At 55.0% G+C, this 21,706-nt stretch overlaps 1 protein-coding gene across 50 annotated transcripts in view; it reads left to right on the top strand.

Moving 5' to 3' along the window:
- Positions 1-21,706, top strand: part of CELF4 (CUGBP Elav-like family member 4) — a 321,758-nt gene that overhangs the window by 229,453 nt on the left and 70,599 nt on the right. For 26 of the 50 annotated variants that reach the window (XM_063699177.1, XM_063699163.1, XM_063699175.1 and 23 more), the window contains exon 3: positions 11,903-11,981. In XM_063699177.1, coding sequence (XP_063555247.1) covers positions 11,903-11,981 — 79 coding nt within the window. The remainder of the gene's footprint in view (positions 1-11,902; positions 11,982-21,706) is intronic. The other 24 variants (XM_063699169.1, XM_055368109.2, XM_063699183.1 and 21 more) reach the window with 1 other exon arrangement.

Here is a 21,706-nt window from a genome sequence, read left to right as displayed (position 1 = left end):
GATGGATGGATGGATGCATGGATGGATGGATGGATGCATGCATGGATGGATGGATGGATGGATAGAGTTTGTGGCCCATCACAACAACAGCTTCGGTGCTGGTAGACCAAGCAGAGAGGGCAGAGCTGGGGCAGGGTGGAGGAGAGGCAGCGCGGACAGAATGGAGCCATGAGAACCTGAGTTCAAGTTGCATCTTGCCTCTCCATGAGGCGTGGCCTCCCTACCCCATTCTCAGCTCTTCCCCACAGAGTCCAACATCTTCAGTTCAGCAGAGTCCAAAAGAGCCTGGGTATTCCGGAGTGGAAAGGGAAAAATCAAATGTTAGGTATTCCTCAAAAGTGATGGAAATACTAAGAAAGGCAGGGAAGATGTGAGAGGAGGAGGAGAAATAGGAAGAGGGCAAAGAGGGGAAGAAGGGAGAGGAGGGGGAAGAGGGAGAGGAGGGAGTGGAGGGGGAGGAGGGAGAGGGTAGCTGTCGCTTGTTTCCTGGGCTCTTACTAGGTGCCAGGCACGATGTTCAGAGCTTGGCCTGAGCGATCATATTTAATCCCCTCCACACCCCATGAGGGGATACGTGGATATGCCTCTCAGAGGTTAAGTTAACAGCCCCGCCTTGTATGAGCAAGTATATGGCAGAGCTAAGACCGAAATCCAGGCCTCACAACTAAATCAGGGCCTGTTTCATCAGAATTATCTATCTACTACTGTTATTTAAAAAATTGCACACCCTCACTCCCCCACCCTGAAGAGGGTTAGCGACCCAGCCCGGCCATGCCGGCTAATTAGCTTGGTTGCCACGGCAGCAGATCTTAATTAAGACCACAAGGATCCTCCCACCCTTGCCAGTGCAGCCCTGGCGTGTTCACGGGAGCAGCAAGATGGACGTGGGGCTTGGAGACAAAGAGCCCTCTGCCCTTGGCAGTGAGGGCCTCAGGGAGCTCTGGCTGAGAGGTGGGGGCACGTCAGCCCAGCAGCAGCATGGTCACGGGTCCACCAGTTCCATCTTGGTGATTTTCCTCGTGTCCTTCCACCTTACCTGCCACGCGCGGGAAGCTTCTACCCATAAATATGGCTCCAAACCCCTAGCAGGGAGGGGCTCCCTCCTTCCCCCTGGGAAACCAGCAGTGTGCTTGAGGCTGGGCCTCTGGAGGGACCTTTGACCACTGTGAGGGGCACCTCTTTTGTTTGTGCCAACCCAGCCCTGCCCCTTAGGTGAGGGGAAGGCATTTTGTAGAGAGATAGGAGAGGGTGGAGGCTCGGAGAGGGATGGTAGAGAGTGGGGAGAGCAGAGAGAAGGAGGAGCAGGCAGCCCCCGCCAGCCCACCAGCAGGCTATGTCAGGGCCGCTCACTGCTTCTTTCTGGACACTGCTGAGCAGAGCTGCCTGTTGCATAGCAACTGCCCAGGCCTATTTGTAGGGGGCTGGACCAGTGAGGCTACGTGGGCTGCAAAGGGTGCCACCTGGACCGAGACCACTGCATCCCACCCCACATCCTCCAGACCCTTTGCAAGTGGACGGTGGACAAGGCTAGGCTTGGACTGGAGTGAGGGGTCATTCTACAACCAAGAATAAAAGGCAACCTGGGGAAATTTGGGCCAATTCATCAAGCACCTCCTAAGTACAAGCTTTAGGCTCCTGTCTTCCCACAGGTGGGGAAGGCCCTGGTGCCAAGGTTCTGCTGGTCATTCTTGAACTGAACAAACGTTTGCTTGGTGTCTCGGGCACCTCTGTCCAGTCACCTCTGACTTCCTGCACCTCCTGCACGCACAGCTGCCTCCTTGCTCTTTCCAAACGCAGTCCTAGTGTGCAATGCTGTCTGCAAACTAACAGGGGCTCCCGCTGCCCACTCTACAAGCTCAGGCCCTCCATGGCCACACCAGATCCTCTGCGGCCACACCAGATCCTCCCCACCTCCACCTGCCTGCCTGTCCTCCCACCCCCGGCGACTTGCTGCACACCCTTTCACACCCTACTGGCCCTTCCCTCCACTCTCCTCCAGGTCTCTGGTGGTTATTCCCACCCCCACCCCATCCACACCCTGCCCATCCCATGAATTTGCTCACCTGATTCATCAGATTTCAGGAAGGACTGAAGGATTTGAGCCCTGTCATGAGGTCAACAGAAGGTCTGGAGCATGGGAAGGACTTGAAAACCCTCTCTCACTGCAGTTCGCTCATGCCTCTGAGACCCGAGTGCACACCCCCAGCCAGGCACACAGCACCAACCCACACGCCTGGCTCCTTCCACCCTGACTCAAAGCCAGCATGTCCAAGTCCAGCCTGAATCCCCGCTATATCATTATCATACTCGGAGCCTGTGCAGCTTCTCAGCGACCTTCCCATCATCCCCTTGAGGGCTACTTTTGACAGAAAGTGAGTCCAGAGGCGATGACTGGAAAGGCGGTAAGTGTAACTGGGTGGACCCAATCACAGAAGGCTTGCTGGAGGAGGAGGCAAAGGCTTGTGACTTCACTTTGCAGACACAGCTATGAGAGGAGAGGTGAAAAATGGAATGCAGCCAGTATGGGGAGATGGTGAGACATGTCTGCAGATTACCCTGACACGACCTCAAGTGCTTTGTTCAAGGGACAGGGCGTTGGGGGAAGAAGGGACAGCCAGCCCAGCCCAGGCAGCGCAGCGCTGGAAGTCTGAATGGAGAGGGGTGAAGAGCTGACAGGGCCTACATGCCGGTATGTGTCCTGACCCGACAAGCATCAGATGGCCTCCTCAGAGTGGGGAGTGGGAGCAGAGACCAAATTTATTAAAAAATCTTATCTGGAGGGTTTGCATTTTAATAGGCTCTGGATTTGCATATTTTAACAATAACCTCCGGTTCTTCTGTCTGCTCGGTGCTCACTGGCTGTCTCTCTAAATGATGATCGCCACCGCTTCAATAAACCCTTCCGAATCCAAAGGTGCAACGCGCCACTTTGCTGGAGGAGGGAGGATTAAAGGGCCTTTCTCTCTGGGCTGGAAACAAGGCTGTCCGGTGGTGACCCAATTCTGGCCTCTGGTCACTCTTGCTGCAAGGGCACAGATGAGGCAGGAGGGAACGAGGGTCATGACAGGGTGTGATGGAGGATTCAGTCATCATTTGGTCAGTACTTCCTGACCACCTACTGTGCATCGGAGCCATGCTGGGCCCTGCATGGGCATCGGGAACTCCTCAGGGTGGAGACAAACAGACAGACAAATCCATAAATCTGTCAGGTGTCTCTGAAATCACTGCTGAGGGTGTCCTGGAGTCAGAATTTTATGCTGACAACAGATGAGATTTCTTGAATCTCTAACCCCTCTCTATGGAACGCACCATATGCGATTTATTAAGGAGGTAATTAAAGCATTAATATATTTACAACAAGCTAGAAATAATGTGTGCCGCTTCTGCGGTTCCCCTGGGATCCAGTCTCAGTAGGGGACTGCAGAAGCCCTCAGGCAAGGGTTCATTCTTTCCTCCCACAGCGACTCCAAGACTACTAAGCACAGCCCCTGGAATTCAACAGGGCCTGTGATTCAGACCCTGTCCTCCTGGGGCTTTAAACAAATAATTTCATCATTAATTAATTTGTTAATTACAATTTGCTAAGCGCCGGGAAGACAAATTTCTGGTGGAGGGCAGGGTCTCTGGAGAGCAAACCCACCTTTGATCCCCACAAGCTCACTGGTGAGTTCTCTGTCCTTATCGAGTTGGTTGCATCACCAGGCTTTTATCCCTATGGCTGAAAATTCTTGGTCTATCCCCTCAAAATTGCACAAAGCTTATCTTTAAAAAATGGACTGATGATCTTTCTGGAGATAGCACTAAATGCACAGACCTGGGCAATGCTTAAAACACCTGATGATCCACAAAACACCTGATGTCTGGTGGGGCAGATGAAGATGGGGACCCAGAAAGGCACCCCCAGGTCAGCGTCATGGGCAGGCCACCCCATGTGGCCACACAGGGCCCCACACTCAGAAGAGTCCTACTCTTGGGTTTCGTGCTCTGCAGTCTCCATCTTGAAATTCTTAACACTTTATCTTTGAATGTGTGCTTTGCAAATGAAGTCCATGGGGCTTGGAGTCTCTGCTCATGCATAGTTCAGCCTCTCTCTACCTGCCAGGTCCACCCATGTCCAGAGTCCCACCTGCAATCATTGCTGTACCAGCCAGCAGTGGCCTAGACACAGGTTAAGGGGATCAGGGTTGGTCACATTCACCCTGTGGTAGCCCAGGCTGGCCGTGCTGTGCCACATCTGGCCAGCCAAAAGAGGCCATGACTCAGCAAAGATGAGTCTATTGCATAGATACCTAGCACGTCCCAGGCACAGAGTTTACAATACCCTTGAAAGTTTCCTGTCCACTGTGGGTTAGGACCGAGAGCCCATGGGAAGAGGTGATGTCTGGCTCGACTTCTCAGAGCCCACCCTCAGCTGGGGCTTGACACATCAGTCCATGGCCAATGAGAAGGGACCCCGGCAGTCCTCAGGCCCAAGGTTGCAGGTGGGACTCCAGGGGCCTGTGAGGGTCCCTGTGTCTGAGGCAGAAACCCCTTGGGAACTTCTCCTGCCTGGGGGACTTCTCTTGTAGGCTTCCTGAGTTTGGCTTGCGTTTCCAGCTGAAGGCACCCTCCAGGCATAAGCCACAAAATACAAACTGTGAAATTTTGGTGACTCTGCATAGGAGGTAAATGCTCTGATATTTGCATTTAAAACTGGCATTGCACAAAATAAAGATGAACTGTAAAGTCTGTGCTAATAATTTAAAATTTATAGTTTTCTTTACTTGAAATGACATCAAATAGCAAATAAAAAAAATACCACGACAAATTGAGAGAGTGAGCAAGACCAAGAAGGAAAGACTTTATATTTTAGTACTTTAATGACACTTTTAATTTTGGCGCTTGGAACAAGGGGTCCTGCAAATTATGTCTGTTTTCTCAGAGCAGTGATGCTGGTGGGATTAGGGCACAGTGAGCTCTAGCATGCGGGTCTGCTGATTCACTGTTTCCATGACCATCGTGTGTGCTGGGGTGGGGTTGGAGGGCAGAGCATAAAACCTGAGTTCTCTGGGTGGATAGGAACTGGTGTTGTCCTAAAGCACCAGGATAGATGACGAGCAGGGCCAAGTCCACACAAGCGCATCCACAAGTAGGTGGTCAAGGACTGCCCCTCCTCAGAAACCACACAGGAATGGGGAGGTAAGAGCTGCCTTCCTGGTGAAGGCTGCAAATTATGTCTGTTTGGGGAAGATACGAATCTGTGTCTCCAGGGGTATTCCTCCAAAGCTTGGCGAGGTGAGCCCTTCTGCTGAGCAGGGAGCCAGGTATCTTCAGGCTCCAACACGTCCCAAAAGGAACTAGAAGGACCCTCAGCTCTGAGGTTTGAACAGTCACTCTAGAGAGCATTCTGGCCATCCCATGGGCCAGTCACCTCGGCTGCCAGCGCCTATCATCCCTCTCCCCAGCTCCCTGCGGGGCATCAGTCCCCACCTTCCAGTGCAGGCTGACCTTTGTTGAGAACCTGCTCTTGCACATTTCTTCCATGATCTCGTTCAATCCGAATCCCCCTGCTTCTGCCACAGTGAATTCTTTTAGGATGTCTGTGATGTCACATAGCACTAATCAGTTGCACACACGTACTCCAGGGAAGAAGCACAGTCCTGAGGCTGCCTCTGGGGATCCATGAGTAGGGGCCCTGATCTCCGCTCTTGTTTGTGAAGTAAGTCTCTCTCCATCTCCATCTTCCTTTCTCTCTCTCCCTCCTTCTCTCTTTCTCTCTGTCACACACATGCACACACGCACAAGAGAGAGAAAGGAGTAGTGCAGGTTCATGTGTGACAATCAGGAAGCCTCCCTGTAGGAGGTGAGCTTCAAACCTAGACTTTGGGGGAATAGGAGGGTTTGGGTGCAATGAGGAGTGACAGGGAAGCTTTCCAGGTGGGGAGAAAGTCAACTCCATTATTTCGGAGACAGCACTGGGTGAGGGGGCCCTGCTGGGGCCCAGCGTGAAGCAGATGGCACAGAGGTGGACAAGAGGCCAGCTCTGAGGAGGGCCCATGATCCCATGGGCAGTGACAGCTGTCCCGAGGGAGAGGGAGGCAGGATGAGTGCAGGAGTGGACCCCCCCCTTGCCTCCCCCTCCCCCCCCCCCCGGCTTTTTCAGCTTTGGCTTTAAGCAGGCATCAGGCAGTGAAGGACAAGGGAGGCTCAGCCCCATCCCAAACTTCCAGGCCAACCCTTAGGACAGTGGTTGCTGCTGAAGGGGAAGCCAGGTGAAGACATTCCCCTCCTTTGGTGGCAGAATGCAGTTGGGCTCCACACCCCACACACAGGCTGGCCCTGCTCTGGCAGGGTGCTCATTCCAGCCTCGGGGAGTCCTAGTAAGGTAGGGGAGAAGAGACGTGTATAGGCAGGAAAATGTCACTCACCAGCCCAGTGAGCTAGCCCAGGTCATACCAGGACCAGGAAAGGAGTAGTAGGAACCGGTGGGGTGAATCAGAGCCACCTTCTCAGACAGGGAGGGGCCCCTTGCACCCTGGTCCTCGGGAAAGGAGGCAGCAGAGACCTGCAGAGGCCGGTGGGAGTAGACTTGGCAGCACAGAACCAGAACCAGATGCAAGAGGAGGCAGGGGAAGCGGCGAGGTTGGGAGGGAGTCAGGAAAGAGCAGCTTGGCCTGTCTTTCTGTCTGTCTGCCCACAAGCTATAGGCCTCCCCTTCCAGAGGGAGCCACACTGGACAGGTGAAGCCTTTCGACCAGCTCAATCATTGTATTTATTCTAATTGTATCGTAATCGTCCCCAAGGAGGCTGGTTCAAATGAGTTTGACATTATTAAAATTTTAATGCCCAGTTTTCATAGCTGAATGAATATTTAAAGGGTATGTCCCAGCTTAAGTTATGATGATGAAGAAATTAATGGAATATCTTGTTTAATGCATGGATATGTGTTGATGCAAAAAGTGGCAGAGGGATGGGGAGGGGGAAGGGAGGCAGAGCCTGAGCGGAAGAGGAAAGGGGCCGTCCACCTGCCCACCCCCTGCCGCAGGTGGGAGCAGAGACAGCTCCAGATCTGGGCCAGGCCCACTCGCTCCCCAAGAGGGGCGCCCGGCTGGAAGTAGAAACACAGTCCACAAGGGTTTGTGATGTCCCCGGAGGACTGACCCCAGGAGCCTCCAGGGAAGCTGCAGGTAGCTGTTCCTGACCCAGGGAAGGCAGGCCTGGCTCACCAAATCCCCTTCAGGCACCTGGAGGAAGACACCAACTGAAGGCCACAGGGCCTCCATGGGGACACTGAGGACATCTCTGAAAGAGAATCAGCAAGGAAGGCTCCTGCACCCCAGCCCAGATTCCCAGCAGCCACAAGCCACAGGGCCCTCCGGGGAGGACAGCGCACTGGTGGAGAGGAGTAGCTGACAGAGGAGCAGAGATGGGGGCAGGAAAAACACCGAAGGGGTCCTGAGGCCATGGCCAGGGTCCCAGGGGGCAAAGTTACAAGAAGGGCAAGGAGATGGCAACTGGCCTTCTGGTCTTCCTCCTGGTCTCACTCCTGGCTCTTCCCTCCTCTCCTGGCTCTTCCTCTGACCCCTCTGCTCTCCCTTGCCCTCGCCCTCTCCGGCATTCTCTTCACCTCTCCCCTCGCTCTGTCGTCATGCTCTGCCTTGTTCTCTCCCGATCTCTGCAGCCTGGCCCGGCCTCCTCTCCCAGGACAGATGTGCTCCATCCTCCTCCCTCTTCAGGGCAGAGTCAGGGCTGGGTGAGGCTGGCCAAGGACTAGGGGAGGGAGGAAGGTTTCTCTTCAGGCCAGGGCCACCTCTACAGAGCCTGCTCCAGCTGAGAAATCTTCCCGACCAAGACTGACACTTTATTTCTGCTGAGAATTAAGAAAGCACAGGGCCGTATATTATCTCACCATCTAGCCCGGCACCTCTCTGACAAGCCCCTCAAAGGCTGTCTGGATGCTGACCACCATCAGATTATAATGGGACATGGAAAATGACCCCAGGAGCCATAGCTGCATGGGAACCAATTCTGTTCTCCTTTACCAATCTGTTTAGAGCACCCCATAGGTGCCTAGCCCATGGCTGAAGGCAGCTGGGAGGCTGGATGAGACTCCATGTCCCTGCTGTCAGAAAGCCCACAGTAAAACTGGAGGGAAGCAGAGGGGCCTGTGTGTGAGGGGTGAGCCCAACAGCACGCCATGGAGGAGGTCTGCCTGCACCATCCAGGGCCCGTCTGGTTGGGAGGGCTCCTGCAGCAGGGATGTTAGGCCAAAGCATCACAGGTGCCCAGATGCCAAGGACAGTGGGCTGGCTGCCTGCGACTGGCGTGGCCTCTAGGGTGGAAGCCTCCAGACACAGGGAGATTTCATTTGCCCAGTTTAATTTACCATGGAAAATGGGACCCGTCATTTCAGAAATAGCTCTATCCTGGCCACGCCAATCTGCAGGACTCACCCCAGCTACTCTCAGGCCCGACTAGAGAAGACTGGCTGTAAAACACAGAAACAAGGTGCCAGGAAAGGAGTCTCCTCCAGTGGTCCCAGCCTTCCTCCCACACAGGATGAGGCCCCTAGGGATGTGGGGTCTGCCTAGCATGCTCTGGCCCTAGGAATGGAGTCTCCTGCCTCAGGAATGGCCTCACTCCCCAGTTGGGACAGAGCGGCAAAGCCCAACAGATTCTGGTTCACACCCCTGTGCCTGCCCCTTCTCAGCCAGGCCTTCCTCCCATCCTTGCAGAGGAAGCCTGAATTCCCCATCTGGCTCCCTGCTCTCCTCTCTCCCCCACACTCCTGGCCTCTGCTTGGAACTTTCCTGGACCATCCCAAGCCCATTCCACCTGTTCCCAGCATCTCTTAAATGAGTAGGCAGATGTCAGGAGTCCTGGGTTCATCTTGATATCACCATTTACAACCTTTGTGACCTCAGGCTAACTTCTTAACCTATCTGAAACTCCATTTCCTTGACTGAAGTTAGAGATAATCTATTTGCATACATCACAGGAGAAGTTGTGATGATCTAGCAATGAGATCAGTATAGCAGCTGTTCCTCTTCTCAGGGGTGTTATGGATCCTTGGGGAGGCCTGGGTCGCTTAAGCACCACCTCCACTTGCAAGTCAATTTCCAGCCTTGAGTGTACCTTTTTAATGGAAAACAGGGAGCTCCTTGTAGTACCCTTCCCAATGGGGTACCAACGAGGCTTCATGAACTAGGGGGCTTATTCGTTGGCTAGAGCTGTCATAGCAAAATACCACAGACCAGGTGGCTTAAACAATGGAAATGTATTTCTCACAGCTCCGGAGGCTGTAAGCCCAAGATCAAGGTGTGGACAGGATTGGTTTCTGGTGAGGGCTCTCTTCCTGGCTTGAAGATGGCGGCCTTCTCGCTGTGTCCTCCTATGGTCTTCTCTCTGTGTGCACATCCCTGGTGTCTCTTCCTCTTCTTGTGAGGACACCAATCATATGGGATGAGGGCCCTACTCTTATAACTCCATTCAACCTTAAGTACCTCCTTAAAGGTACCATTTCCAAATACAGTCACAATGGGGGTTAGGGCTTCACTGTATGAATTTTGGCGGGACACACTTCAGTCCATACAGAAGCCAAGTGGACTAGGCTCAAAGAATGAATAGACTGTCAAGAGGAGGAGGCTGGGAGGGACAGCAGGGAGCTTGAAGGCCCAGGGAATGGACTTGGGGGAGGAAGGTGCCAGGATGTGTGGTGGGAGTGGTACAAGAGGTGGTGGGGCCAGATTTTGTGGGGTGGGGGTCAGGCAGAAAAGATACTTGATTTGCTGGCCCAAAGAACCTGGCCTCAATCTCCCTTTATGGGATGGGTACTTTTCCCACTTACTTCCTCCTTGGTCCTCTCCTCCTGGAGCAGCTGAGGTCAACTGAGATAAAATATGACAAAGCCAAAGGCCGTTGTGTTGGTAGCACTCATGTGCCTACTCATCCTGGCTGAATCCCAGCTCTGCCGCTCCTCAGAGCTTTGTTCTTCTCATTGAAAAGATGGATATAATAATCCCCACCTCAGAGAATTGTAAAATTACATAAGCAGAAAAGCTGTAGAAATCTGTCCAAGAGAGCAACAGGGCTGGAACTGGGTCCAGGTCGGTCCTTAAGACCTGTTTGGGGGAGAAGAATGCTGCAGGTTTCAGGGAAGGGAAGGCTAGGAGGGCAGGGCATTCCAGGAGGACACGGCAGCCTAGGAAAGGGTGAGATGCTGAGTCCCAAACAGTACTGGACAGGGAACCAGGAGCAACCTGGCTCCCTCCTGGAGCCCCTCTCCCATAGCCAGATGCCTGGGCGGCCTTCTGGATCTTTCCCTCAAAGACTGGAAAGGAGCTGGTTCACAGGGAACCCAGGAACTTCATTATGTTCCTCCTTCTTCTCCCTGTGATTGGAATTTGCTGTAACATGGCAGAGTTCTCTGCTGCCAGGGCTTGGGAACAAAGCACCTTGCTTCCCCTCAACTCCATAAGGGATGTCAAGTGGGGACCTGGTGGTGAACAATGACACCCTGGCCCCTCTCGGTGGGCTGGCCCTGGCATCCTCCCCTGCTGCCTCTGGCTACCTGTGCCTCCTTCCTTGTCGGCTGCGTCCTGCCTCCCATCTCTGTCCTTCCCGGCCGCGGCTCTGCCCTTCCACTGGCCTTGTGCTCACCTTGCTGAGTCACAGGCACCCATACTCCCCCACCCAGTTGTCCTGACGCAGCCAAAACTCACTTCGAGTCCTAGAGCAGAAGGTAGGAGGAAGCTTGTGACTGGCTGGTCCAGCCGCTGTACGGGAGGGAATTGGCAACGGAAGGTCTCAAAGCGCAGGACAGACATGCAGAAATCATCCCACAGGCCCCACTTCCCAGCCATGTCCTGCCACGTGGTGGCCTTGGGAAGCACCTGAATGCCTCTTGGCCTCAGCCTCTCCATCTCTAAAATGGGGGTGTTTGTACCTGCCCCACTACCTCTCTGAGTCTGAGTTTGTGAGAGAAATGCAGATGCAAGAAGGGCTCAGGGAGGTGCGTAAGGGCAGAAGCACTGGTGAAGACATCAGGTCAAAATCCACTTGCGTGATCCTCCTCAGGTTTGTTGCTTAAACCACTCTGAGACCTCCGGGCTGTAGAGCCCACCCTGGTGCCTCCCGGTGAGCCTTGAAGCCAGGCAGCCAAGCCCGGGATGCTTGGAGTCCAGAGACCCCTAGTGGCCTGAATGGGCCATTGACACAGATCCCGAGAGGGAAGAGAGAGGCCGGCGGCTAGGGGAGTCAGGCATTGCTCTCCTGTCCTCCTGGCACCCAGACACCACAGGGGACAAGTAGCTGTGCCCACTCCACGCACTCCCTGAGAGAACGGCCCTGGCTGCAATAGGGAGCCCCAGCCCTGGGCTCTGCTTTAACCATGGAGCTGGATGGCCCAGAGCCTTGGCCACGCCTGACCCATAGGCCACTTCTGCGAGCTGGTACGGGCTGGAATCAAGCTGGATGCCCTGGCCTGGGTGGGGTCCATCTGCAGCCAGTGACCAGCTCATTTCCATAAAGGCAGATGTTTGAGTGAACCAGGGCTGAGCCAAGGGTGTGCTTTGGGGACACAAAGGCCTGTGTGACACAGAGGGACAGGCCAGCATTTCTGTCAACCTCAGATTCTGATATCAAAGGCTAGTAGGAGCTGCTGCTCGGAGTAGGAGGAGGAGGCATCTCAAGGTCTCCTGTCCAGAGACACCCCCCTGAAAGAATGGGGCCATGGGGCCGTGCCGTCGAGGGGAGACGGGCAGCACTTTGGTGAAGGTGTGTGTGCTTGCAGCAGCATGTTGTGGGAGCGCGTGTCTGTGGGTGCAGTCTGTATACTCGCATTCACCTGTGCACCTGAGTGCTGGGTGTCTGTCCCCTCACCCGCAGGCCTGCTATAATGCTGTCCCCCTCTGCTCTGTTGCAGATGAACCGGCCGATCCAGGTGAAGCCTGCGGACAGCGAGAGCCGAGGAGGTAGTAGCTGCCTGCGCCAGCCCCCTTCACGTGAGGGCCCACTTGTCTCTGCCCCTCCCCCTCCCCCTCTCACTCCTCCCTCCTTTTCCCGATGCAGCAATGTGATGCAGCGACTCCCCGCCTCCTCCTCTTGCCCCTCTGGGGATCTCGTGGCTGAGGGTTGGGGACAGAGCTTTGGAGCTCTGGGTGACTGGTGTGGAGAGAGACAGGAGGGAAGGGGGGTGTTTGGGGTCTTCCAGATGGTGGGGTTTATGCCTCTCTGAGTAAACAAGTGCCATGTCCCAGGATATTCTTCTCCCCTCCGTTAAAACACCCAAAAGGGTGTGCCCACCTCGGTGTGGACAAGGAAAACCCCACTGTGATGGGGCTTGTGCAGTTAGATGGGAGATAAGAAGTGGTCGCAGCTGTGCTGTAGGAGGATTCAGGCCACAGGAGGCAAATCTGAGTGGTCCATGGGAGTGTGGGCACTCAAGGCCAGCACTGAGGCAGAGATCCTGGAGATAGAGGCAGGCAGTCAGACAGGTGTCTGGAAAGGGACAGAGGGGAAGGACACAGCCTCACTCCACAGACGCTTGTCCCAGAATGTGGAGCCCACTGGAGACTGGCCGTGGAGAGCCTGAGTAAGGGAATGCAGCACCTTGAGGCTCACCGCTGGAAGGGTCAGGCAGATGGCCAGCCAGGGGCAGCTCCGTCACCAAGTGACAGCATCCTCTTGGCACAGTGCCTGTGTGTCTGTACTGCCCCCACCCATCCCAGCCACAGGGGTAACCAGGGCCCACCCTAGGCACAGCCCTGGCCCTAGGCTCCCCCAGATGAGATTCAAACATACTCTGACATTAAAAGAAAATGAAAGGCAAGAACATGGCAAAGAAAATACATCCAGCATCTAAGATCAGGCCTCCCCTACCTGGGCACCAGCTCCTCCTGCAACAAACTGCCCCAGTGATACAGAGCCCATCACACCTCACCTGTGGGAGAGAAACAGACTCCCCAGCCCCATAGGGTAGAAGAATGTGCAGGCCCCTGCCAGGTGCCCTCTTCCTGGCCCACCTCCTTGGGAGAAGGGCATTGTCCTTCTTGATCACTAGTCCCCGGCACTCACACTGAGCCTCATCCCCCCTGGGCCCTGCCCAGACGTTGCTCTGAACTGAGCTCTCAGCCACTTCCCCGGGGAAGGGGGCCAAACGGAGGCTCCAAGCAGGTGAAGGACCCCCGAGTAAAGACTCTGTCCTCTCCACCAGCTAGGGGCCCCAGCCCAAGTTCCCACAGAGGCACAGCCAGGCAGTGAGCCAAACAGCCATACAGAAGTGAGACACTCCCAGAGGACAGACGGGCGGTGGCTCCCTACCTCCAGCCTCCTCCCACAATGGGAGAGACCTTGGCTGCTCTTCCGCCAGAGACAGGAGCAGCCCGGAAAGGGTTTAGAAAAATTGAGAACACCCATGAGGCCACCAAGGGGAGCATAAGGAGTTGGGGCCTTTTTTTTTTTTTTTTTTTTTTTGAGATGGAGTCTCACTGTGTCGCCCAGGCTGGAGTGCAGTGGCGTGATCTCAGCTCACTGCAAGCTCCGCCTCCCGGGTTCACGCCATTCTCCTGCCTCAGCCTCCTCAGCAGCTGGGACTACAGGCGCATGCTGCCACGCCCAGCTAATTTTTGTATTTTTAGTAGAGATGGGGTTTCACTGTGTTAGCCAGGATGGTCTCAATCTCCAGACCTTGTGATCTGCCCGCCTCGGCCTCCCAAAGTGCTGGGATTACAGGCGTGAGCCACCGCGCCCAGCCGGAGTTGGGGCTTTTTGTTGCCCTGAGAAGGTGACATTAGGTACAGCCTCCAAGGTGGCCCCAGCCTACCCTTCCCCCCGCCAGGGCTGGGGTGTCCAGCATGAGGGCCCAGGTAGTAAGATGGGACAGCCAGTCGCAGCTGCCCTCCACCTCCCGGCCAGGAGCTCTTGGCTTCTGCCAACCCTGCCACACCCTGGGCTCTGGCCCAAATGTCCCTGTTCACCACCCTCCCCTGGCCCAGGCCCAGGCCCAGTGCTCTGGGTTTCTCCCTGCTCTTTAGATCAGCCAGGAACCGAGGAATTTCTCTCCCCCTCATTTCCTCAGAAAGTTTACCGGGAAATCAAGGGCAAAATGTCGAGCAGGTGAAAGCTACTTGCAAATTTGGAGAGCCAGTTGTCCTGGAGGGTGCTGTGGTGTGGCCGCTGGTGATCTGTTCATCCTTGGGGCCTGTGCCTGCTCAGAACACTCCTTCATCCCCTCAGTCAGGCCTCTGCCCTCTGGCCCCAGCAGGGCACTGACTTAGGCACAAGGCCTCTAGGACTCAGGCCCCCTCCCAACCCGGACCTCAGATCCTACCCACTAGGGCTTGGGCTGATGTCTTGGGGCTGCCTGAAGGGATCCCATGCCCCAGGGCACAGACGCACCTCCTCACACCAATGGAGTGCTCCGGTCCTAAGGACCCCGGTAGTCAAGGTCCAGTTGGTTGAGGGTTAGAGATGCTTCAGGCGTGAGGGGCCCACGTGAGCGAAGCCCATGTGGTTTGTGCTGCCTGCTCCTGTCCCTTCCTTGGCAGTGAGAGGAGTGCCATCCTCACTCAGCCTCGTCCAGGGCACATGAGGCCCACAGCAGTGCGAGGGGTGTCTCCTGGAGACCGTCACCCAGGCACACAGTGACTCACCTGCAGCCCCCAGTTCACACGGCCCGGCCAGGAGGCAGTGGCACACGGAAGCTCTCATGGATGGGCAGGAAAGCTGGGATAGTAGGTGCCAGCAGCAGTTCCGGAGAGGAGATCCCCCAGGCGGGGGCAGCCAGAGGCCTCAGGGGAGGTGGCACTTCTGGTCTCGAAGGTGGGAGATCCCACAGCTTGAGAAGGGGGAATGGCATGAGCAAGGGCCACCGACCCAGGCCTCTGAGGGCCACAAGGAGGTGCCATCTGATGTGGAGCAGGCAGGTCAGAGTCCAGGCCATTTTCTCCAGCACTGGAGAGGGATGTCTGGAATCCCCTCTGCCCAGCAAGGCCGTGCTGGGCTCTAACTCAAACGTTTCTCTCCCTGAACTTGCCTCAGAGGCAATAGCTCTCTGACTCCAAGATGCTAACCTCATCGGCTTTCTCCCATATATCTCCTGTGGCTGACACTCGCCCCAAACCAGATTAATCAGCTCTTTTATTCTTCTTGCAGTAGAAAGTGGGGGGGGGGGGAGGTGGGGGGAAAGCCAAACCTAAACATCTTTCTATTAATTGCATATTCAATATTAAACAGTGAGATGGCCCTGAGTCAGCACTATCACCAAGCTGTGTGGTTTTTTTTAAAAGAAAGTTAGTTTAAAATAATTTAATAGCCATTAAATACTTCTGGGGAGAAGGAGAAGGGAGGAGAAGTGAACATTTTAAAAGATTAAAGAAATAGGCAACAGGAGAGGGGAATGGAGAGAAGGAATGGGAGAGGGCTGGAGGAAGTGGCATGATGGCAGCGGCAGCGGGCAGGAGGAGAGGAGAGAAGGGAAGGAGGTGAGAAAAGTAGAGAGGTGAGGGGATAAGCGGCAGGAGGAGGAGGGGGAGCGAGGCCTTGAAGATAGTGGGTGAGGGAAGACTGGGGCACAGTGGTGCAAGGGGAGCAGAAGCCAGCAGTGGCCGCAGAAGGAGGGGGAGGGTCAGCCCCAGCCCTGGCTCAGCAGTGAGCCAGGTTACGAGTCCCCGAAACCCAGAGGACACAGGACACCCATCCACAGCTGCCCTCCAGGCACACTTGAATGCTCATAAGCAGCACAGAAAGATGTCTTATCTGCTTAGGATTTGGGGAACATGCGGGGCCTTTGGCCAGGGGGCAGGAGGAAGGCTTCTCTCCACCTCGCCCAGCACAGAGCAGGCTGCAGCCCACTGCATGGCCATATCGTGGTTCCACCTTCTCATCCCCCATCTCAGGCCTCTAGACACATTCCCGGTCACATCCACCCACACACATGAGGTGTGGGGGTGTCTAGGGATGGGCATGGCGGAGAGTTGGCAGGTCTGTGTGCACAGGAGAGGCTTTGTAACTTTCAGGGCTCCTGTCTCTGACACGCATGGATTGCTGGCTGAGGCTGACAGGCCACTGTCCTATCAGGAGCAGTTCAGGGAGCTCTTTTTTCTTTGGTGTGAGGGCAGTGCCAGCCTTGCCTCCGGAGGGGTTGGAGTGGAGATACAGGTACAGAGGGAAGTGGAGCTGGCTGAGTGCTTGGCTAGAGCAAGCACCAGGAAGAGTCCAGGAAGAGTATAGGATGCAGTTCTTGTTTTTGTGGAAGGTTCTTATCCGGAATGAGCTCCAGCTCAGGCACACCACCTTCTCTGGGCCTCCATCTCCTTACCTGGGGGTCTCAGGAGTCATTATCCACAAAGCTGTTATTTACAGAACACTGACTGAGTGTTAGAGATTTTATGGAAATATGGTTTTGTTTTGTTTTTGAGATGAAACTTTGCTTTTGTTGCCCAGGCTGGAGTGCAATAGCACGATCTTGGCTCACTGCAAACTCTGCCTCCCGGGTTTAAGTGATTCTCCTGCCTCAGCCTCCGGAGTAGCTGGGATTACAAGTATGCGCCACCACGCCTAGCTAATTTTTGTATTATTAGTAGAGATGGGGTTTTACCATGTTGACCAGGCTGGTCTCGAACTCCTGACCTCAGGTGATCCTTCTGCCTTAGCCTCCCAAAGTGCTGGGATTATAGGCATAAGCCGCCGTGCCCGGCCGGAAATATGTTTAATTTATACAGCAACCTCAAGGTATGGATGTTCTTGGCCCCACTTAAAGGCACAAACCAAGGCACAGAGAGGCTAGATAACTTGTTCCAGGGCACACAGACAGAAAGTGGCAGAACCAAAATTCCAACTCCTACCTGTCAGCCACCAGAACCCAGATTACCTATATTCCTCTCACTCCCAGGAGGGCTTCTCGGACTCTGGGTGGCCTAGGGGCAGTGGGAAGGCACCACAGACATTTGTCTCACCTTTAGGCCCATTCTCAAGGTGGCTGAAGTGAGAGGAGCAGGGTTCCAGGTGAGGGAAGCAGGGCTAGGCTGGATAAGGAGCTCCCAGACCTACTCATGAGACATGAAAGACCAGGGTAGGAGTGGGTCAGAGAAGAGAGAATTCACTGTGGCCTGGAGCAAGCAGGAAGGGCTTCCTGGAGGAGGTGGGAATTAGGAATTAGATCAAGAGGTGGAGAGCTGGGATACAGTGAGGACACAAAGTTAAAATGGGGCCTCGAACACAAGGCCAAGGGGTTGGGCTTGTCACCATTGGAAGCAGGAGCACTGATCCTGGGTAAGAGATCACAGACAGAGAGAGGGCTGGAATGTCCCTGGGCAGGAAGAGAAGAGAGAGGGCCCCTGCTACCACCACCAGGATCTGGGGTTCCAATTAAGTAGGGAAGGAAGGCCAAAGAAGAGCCTCCCCAGGAGTCATCTGTCTGCATGGGGGATCCAGTTATCCCCAAAAGCACACTGGAGCAAGTTGTATTTAAACTCAGATTTATCCCCAGTATAAGCAAACCAATTCATTAACCAGTGATGCTGGCTGGGGACAGAGCCAGGTGGAGAGCAGGCCCCTCCCTGCCTGCCCTGAACATGGCAGCTGGCCCCCTCAGAGGTGATGATACCTCCCTAGGGCATGCACTGCAGTGTCCTATGCCTCCTGGCAGGCAGACACGCCCCACCCCAAGACCCCAAAGCTGGCTCATGCTCAGCTTCTAAATGGAGTCTCCATGGGTGTCCCTAGGAAGCTGCCTTGCAGCCCTGACCACTTCCTCTCCTCCCAGGTCTCAGTCCAGGTGACAGGACAGTCCCCCCACCAAGGTACCTCCTGCAGCCAGGTTGTAGGGCCTCCTTTCAGGGAGTCAGAGATGAGGAGGTAGAGGCTCTGACTACCATGGCCTCAGGCAGCCAGCTTGCTTGGAAAGCTCCTGGGCTGAACGGAGGTGTGTGCGTACCCCGCTCAGTGGGCCGAAGAGGATCAGCAGCCAGACAGGGGCCCTGAAGGAGGGGACGAGTGGCTGATACCTGGGTCAGGTATAGCAGACTGCAGATGCGTGCTATCTCCCTGTGTCCCTGGGGAGGATGTTTCTTTCCCGCCTCCCTGGGTGCGTGTGCGGAACTGGGCGTGTGTCTGCAGTGCCTCTGTCAGTGACCATGAGTGCATAGCACACTGGGGGGTGCTCCATGGGAAAACTGTGTGACAGCACCCTGGGGTCCTCCAGACACAGAGCAGACAAGGCCCACTTTGGCTAAACCCCAGTGTGATGGTTACTGCTAGGAGGTGGGGACGGTCTTTGATGATGCTGGCTGGGGTGGGGCACAGACTGGGGCCACCAGGTTTTATCTCATCAACACGAAATGACAGAAAAGCCAGCAAGGTGGCTGGCTGGGGAGAAGTTAGAAACCATGAAGAGTTGGGAGGAGAGTCCTGGGAAAGAGGGGACTTGAGGACTCCCTAGGGGCTGCCACCTGCCCGTGCTCATCTTGTCTGTGTTTCTGGGCCTGTGTCTGCCTCTGTCTCTGTCTGTCCTGTGGGCTCCCTTTGTCTCTTTCTACCCAGTGGCCACATGAGAACCAAGTGGAAGCTCTGTTCAGCAGGGCCTTGGGGATAACAGGCCCAACTCTTGTCTCCCAAGGCACAGGCTTGGGAGGGAGCGGGTCTAGCACTGGGGAGTCCATGCAGAGGGAACACAGCAAGAAAGAAAACCACCTTCCAGGGTCTGCCACCCTCTCCAGGAACCCAGAACTGAAAAGCACACGACACACAGACACACACAGGTGGCCACCTGCACAGCAGAATCGGGCCCGATTGCATAGAGAAGCTGCCAGATGAAACCACCGGCCGACAACACACTTCTGGCTGTGGCAAGTGAGGCCCGGGCTGGAGGTCCCACCACTGAGAGGCTCCCGAGTCTCTCCCTGGTCAATGGGAGCCTATTTTCCTTCAGGGGCTTCTATCAGGCCCAGGGCAGATCAGCAAAGCAGGCAGCTGAGAACTGAACCCAGGAGAAGCAAGGTAGGCAGGTGAAGGCAGGCAGGGCTGAGCTGGCCGTGAGAATGTCCTGTTGTTCCCCCAACAAGCTGCAGGGGAGGCTGGAGGACGGAAAGGGGAGCAGCCTGGGGCACCAGCCAGGAAGGGGGCCCTGGCAGGGTGGTGGCAGTAAGCTATCTGCAGACCCCCTGGGACATTTCAGAGGGTGAATGAACATCTTTTATGTTCCCCTACCCTCCCCAAGTCCTGCAGAATTGCTCATCTTCCTCCCTTGGCCTCTGTATCTAGACCTGGGAGCCCATGCCCGTGTATCTTTCTTTCCTTTTCTTTCTTTCTTTTTTCTGTCTGTCTTTCTTTCTTTTGAGATAGTCTCACTCTGTCACCCAGGCTGGAGCGCAGTGGTGCGATCTAGGCTCACTGCAACCTCCACCTCCCAGGTTTAAGCGATCCTCCTGCCTCAGCCCCCAGAGTAGCTGGGATTACAGGTGCCCGCCACCATGCCCAGCAAATTTTTGTGTGTGTGTATTTTTAGTAGATACGGAGTTTCGCCATGTTGGCCAGGCTGGTCTTGAACTCCTAACCTCAAATGATCCACCTGCCTCGGATTCCCAAAGTGCTGGGATTATAGGCGTGAGCCACCGTGTGGCCGGAAGCCAGTGTTTCTTCCCTCCCTGCACTCCTGCATCTTGTGTCTCTGTGTCCCTGTCTCTCAGCCTGTCTCTGGTGGTACCTGGGCAGGGTGAGGAAGGCATGAGAGGGTTGGGGTCAGGTGTGACGGCCTGGGAGGCATCCCTGAGACAGCTGCTGGCCAAGTGTCCAGCGTTCCTGCAGCCTTTAGTTGCTCCCAGCATACTGCACAGGGTCTTCAGGGCGTCCCCTCTCACCATGCCAGCACTGATGTGGCAGCGGAGTCCCGCTGGGCCAGCTAATGAGGTTGGATACAATGTGAGTGACTGGGCTCCCAGGCCCTCCCTGAGGCCATGTTCCCCACCATAAACCCGTGGTGGATTGCATCCTCCCGCCCCCTCCACCATCTGTAGCCCTATCGGTTCCTGCGGCTTTTAAAATCCTATTAAATTCCTCATTACTCCTCCGAGCATTATTTTATTTCTAAACAGACACAGACAACGTGTTGTCTGCAAGGGCTTCAAGGGCCCCACCAGCTGTGGAGTGCGGGCCTGGGTGGGGGCAGCGTCCAGTGGCTGCGGTGGGACAGGCTCTGGGGCATGGCTGGGGAGACCCCTAGCCACAACTGCTGACTTTTGGTACTGGGTTTCTCCCTTCCAGAATCTTCTAGCTATTCTCTCCCACACTAGGAAGGCAGTTTAGCGAGTGTGCAGATGAACTGGATGTGCAAGCTGGCCCCGCTTTACAAAAATTCAATATACAGAAGTGTCAATTTTCCAATCTTAGGAGCCAGCGAGTGACTCACTGGACAAAAGCGTCTGGGTGCACAGAAACTTCTCAGAGCTCTGCTGAGGAAGCCCTCGGCCCAGGCAGGAGGGGCTGCAGAGAAACATCCAGAGGGCTGGGACCACAGCACGTTGAAAATTAATCTGAAATTACACTGAGTCCATAAGAAACTAAGAGCCTCCTCCCAGGTCCAGCATGTCCTTACCCATTGATTTGGTGTTGGTTTGGACTCTGCCTGGGAGACCCTGGGATGAGCAGAGCTAACCCCACCCCAGCATGGAGGGTGCAGTCTCAGAGAGAAGGCGTCCAGTGACTGAAGGAGAAGGAGTCTGCCCCTCAGAGCCAGAGACACCCACCCTCACCTGCCCACCTGCCTCCACACTTTCTGTCCCACAGAGGCCTCTGAAAGGTGGGCTGTGTGTGGGCTCCACTTGTGGCCCCTGTATATGTGTTTTGGGGGCTACATATCCTTGTTCCAGACCCTGCTCCAGACCTGGACGCCCACAGCTAATCACCATAGCCCTTCCACAGCCATGTCCCTGGCCAAGGGTCCTGGGGAGGCATCACAGGAAACCAAGGGGAGTTTGGATTGGGGAATAGTTACCTGCCCAGTTGGCCAGGACACAGCACCTCCTAGGCCTGGGGGGTGGGCAGGAGCCCTTGTGTCTACCCTACCCCCACCCTATGAGTCTGCCTCTCACCCAGCTTCCATTTTAAAACATTTTTAAGAAGTAAAACAACTCCACAGCCTCTTCCAGTCTCCTCTCCATGCCTTGGGCTCCTGCTTTGCCTGCCTGTCCTGTCCTATCCCCTACCTGAGTTTCTCAAGCTATAGGTGGGCATGTTTTCCCTTGAACACCAACCAGTGCCAAGCGTATGTCCTGACAGATCTTTTGTATACTTGAATCCCAGGTTTATTGGGGGCTGATGTTTAAGAAATGACATTACAACACAAGAGGTTTCTGTGAGACATAAGACAGCATGGCCGGGCAGTCTGTGGTGCTCAGACAGGCGCTGTGCAGGTGGTTTGCAGGTTTAGGAAGGGCTGAAGGATTAGCAACTGGCCAGATTAGCAACTGGCCAGGTCCAGCTGCTCGCCCAGGGTATGGCTTCCTTGATGGTCAGGAAGTTCTGTCACCTATCTGACCACACTCCCTGCCATTTTTGCTTTAGCATTTCCAGCCATTAGGGTCCCTAGATCACAGTGCAGCATTTCTCTGCCCTGGGGTTTTATTCTCAATGATCCCTGTTCCTTCTTTTTTTTTTTTTTTTTTTTTTTTTTGAAACGGAGTCTCGCTCTGTAGCCCAGGCTGGAGTGCAGTGGCGTGATATGGGCTCACTG

This window comes from Gorilla gorilla, chromosome 17 (assembly GCF_029281585.2).
Source record: "Gorilla gorilla gorilla isolate KB3781 chromosome 17, NHGRI_mGorGor1-v2.1_pri, whole genome shotgun sequence".
NCBI lineage: Eukaryota > Metazoa > Chordata > Mammalia > Primates > Hominidae > Gorilla > Gorilla gorilla.
The sequence above is the reverse complement of the archived record's forward strand: the minus strand, read 5'-3'. Positions and strand labels throughout refer to the sequence as shown.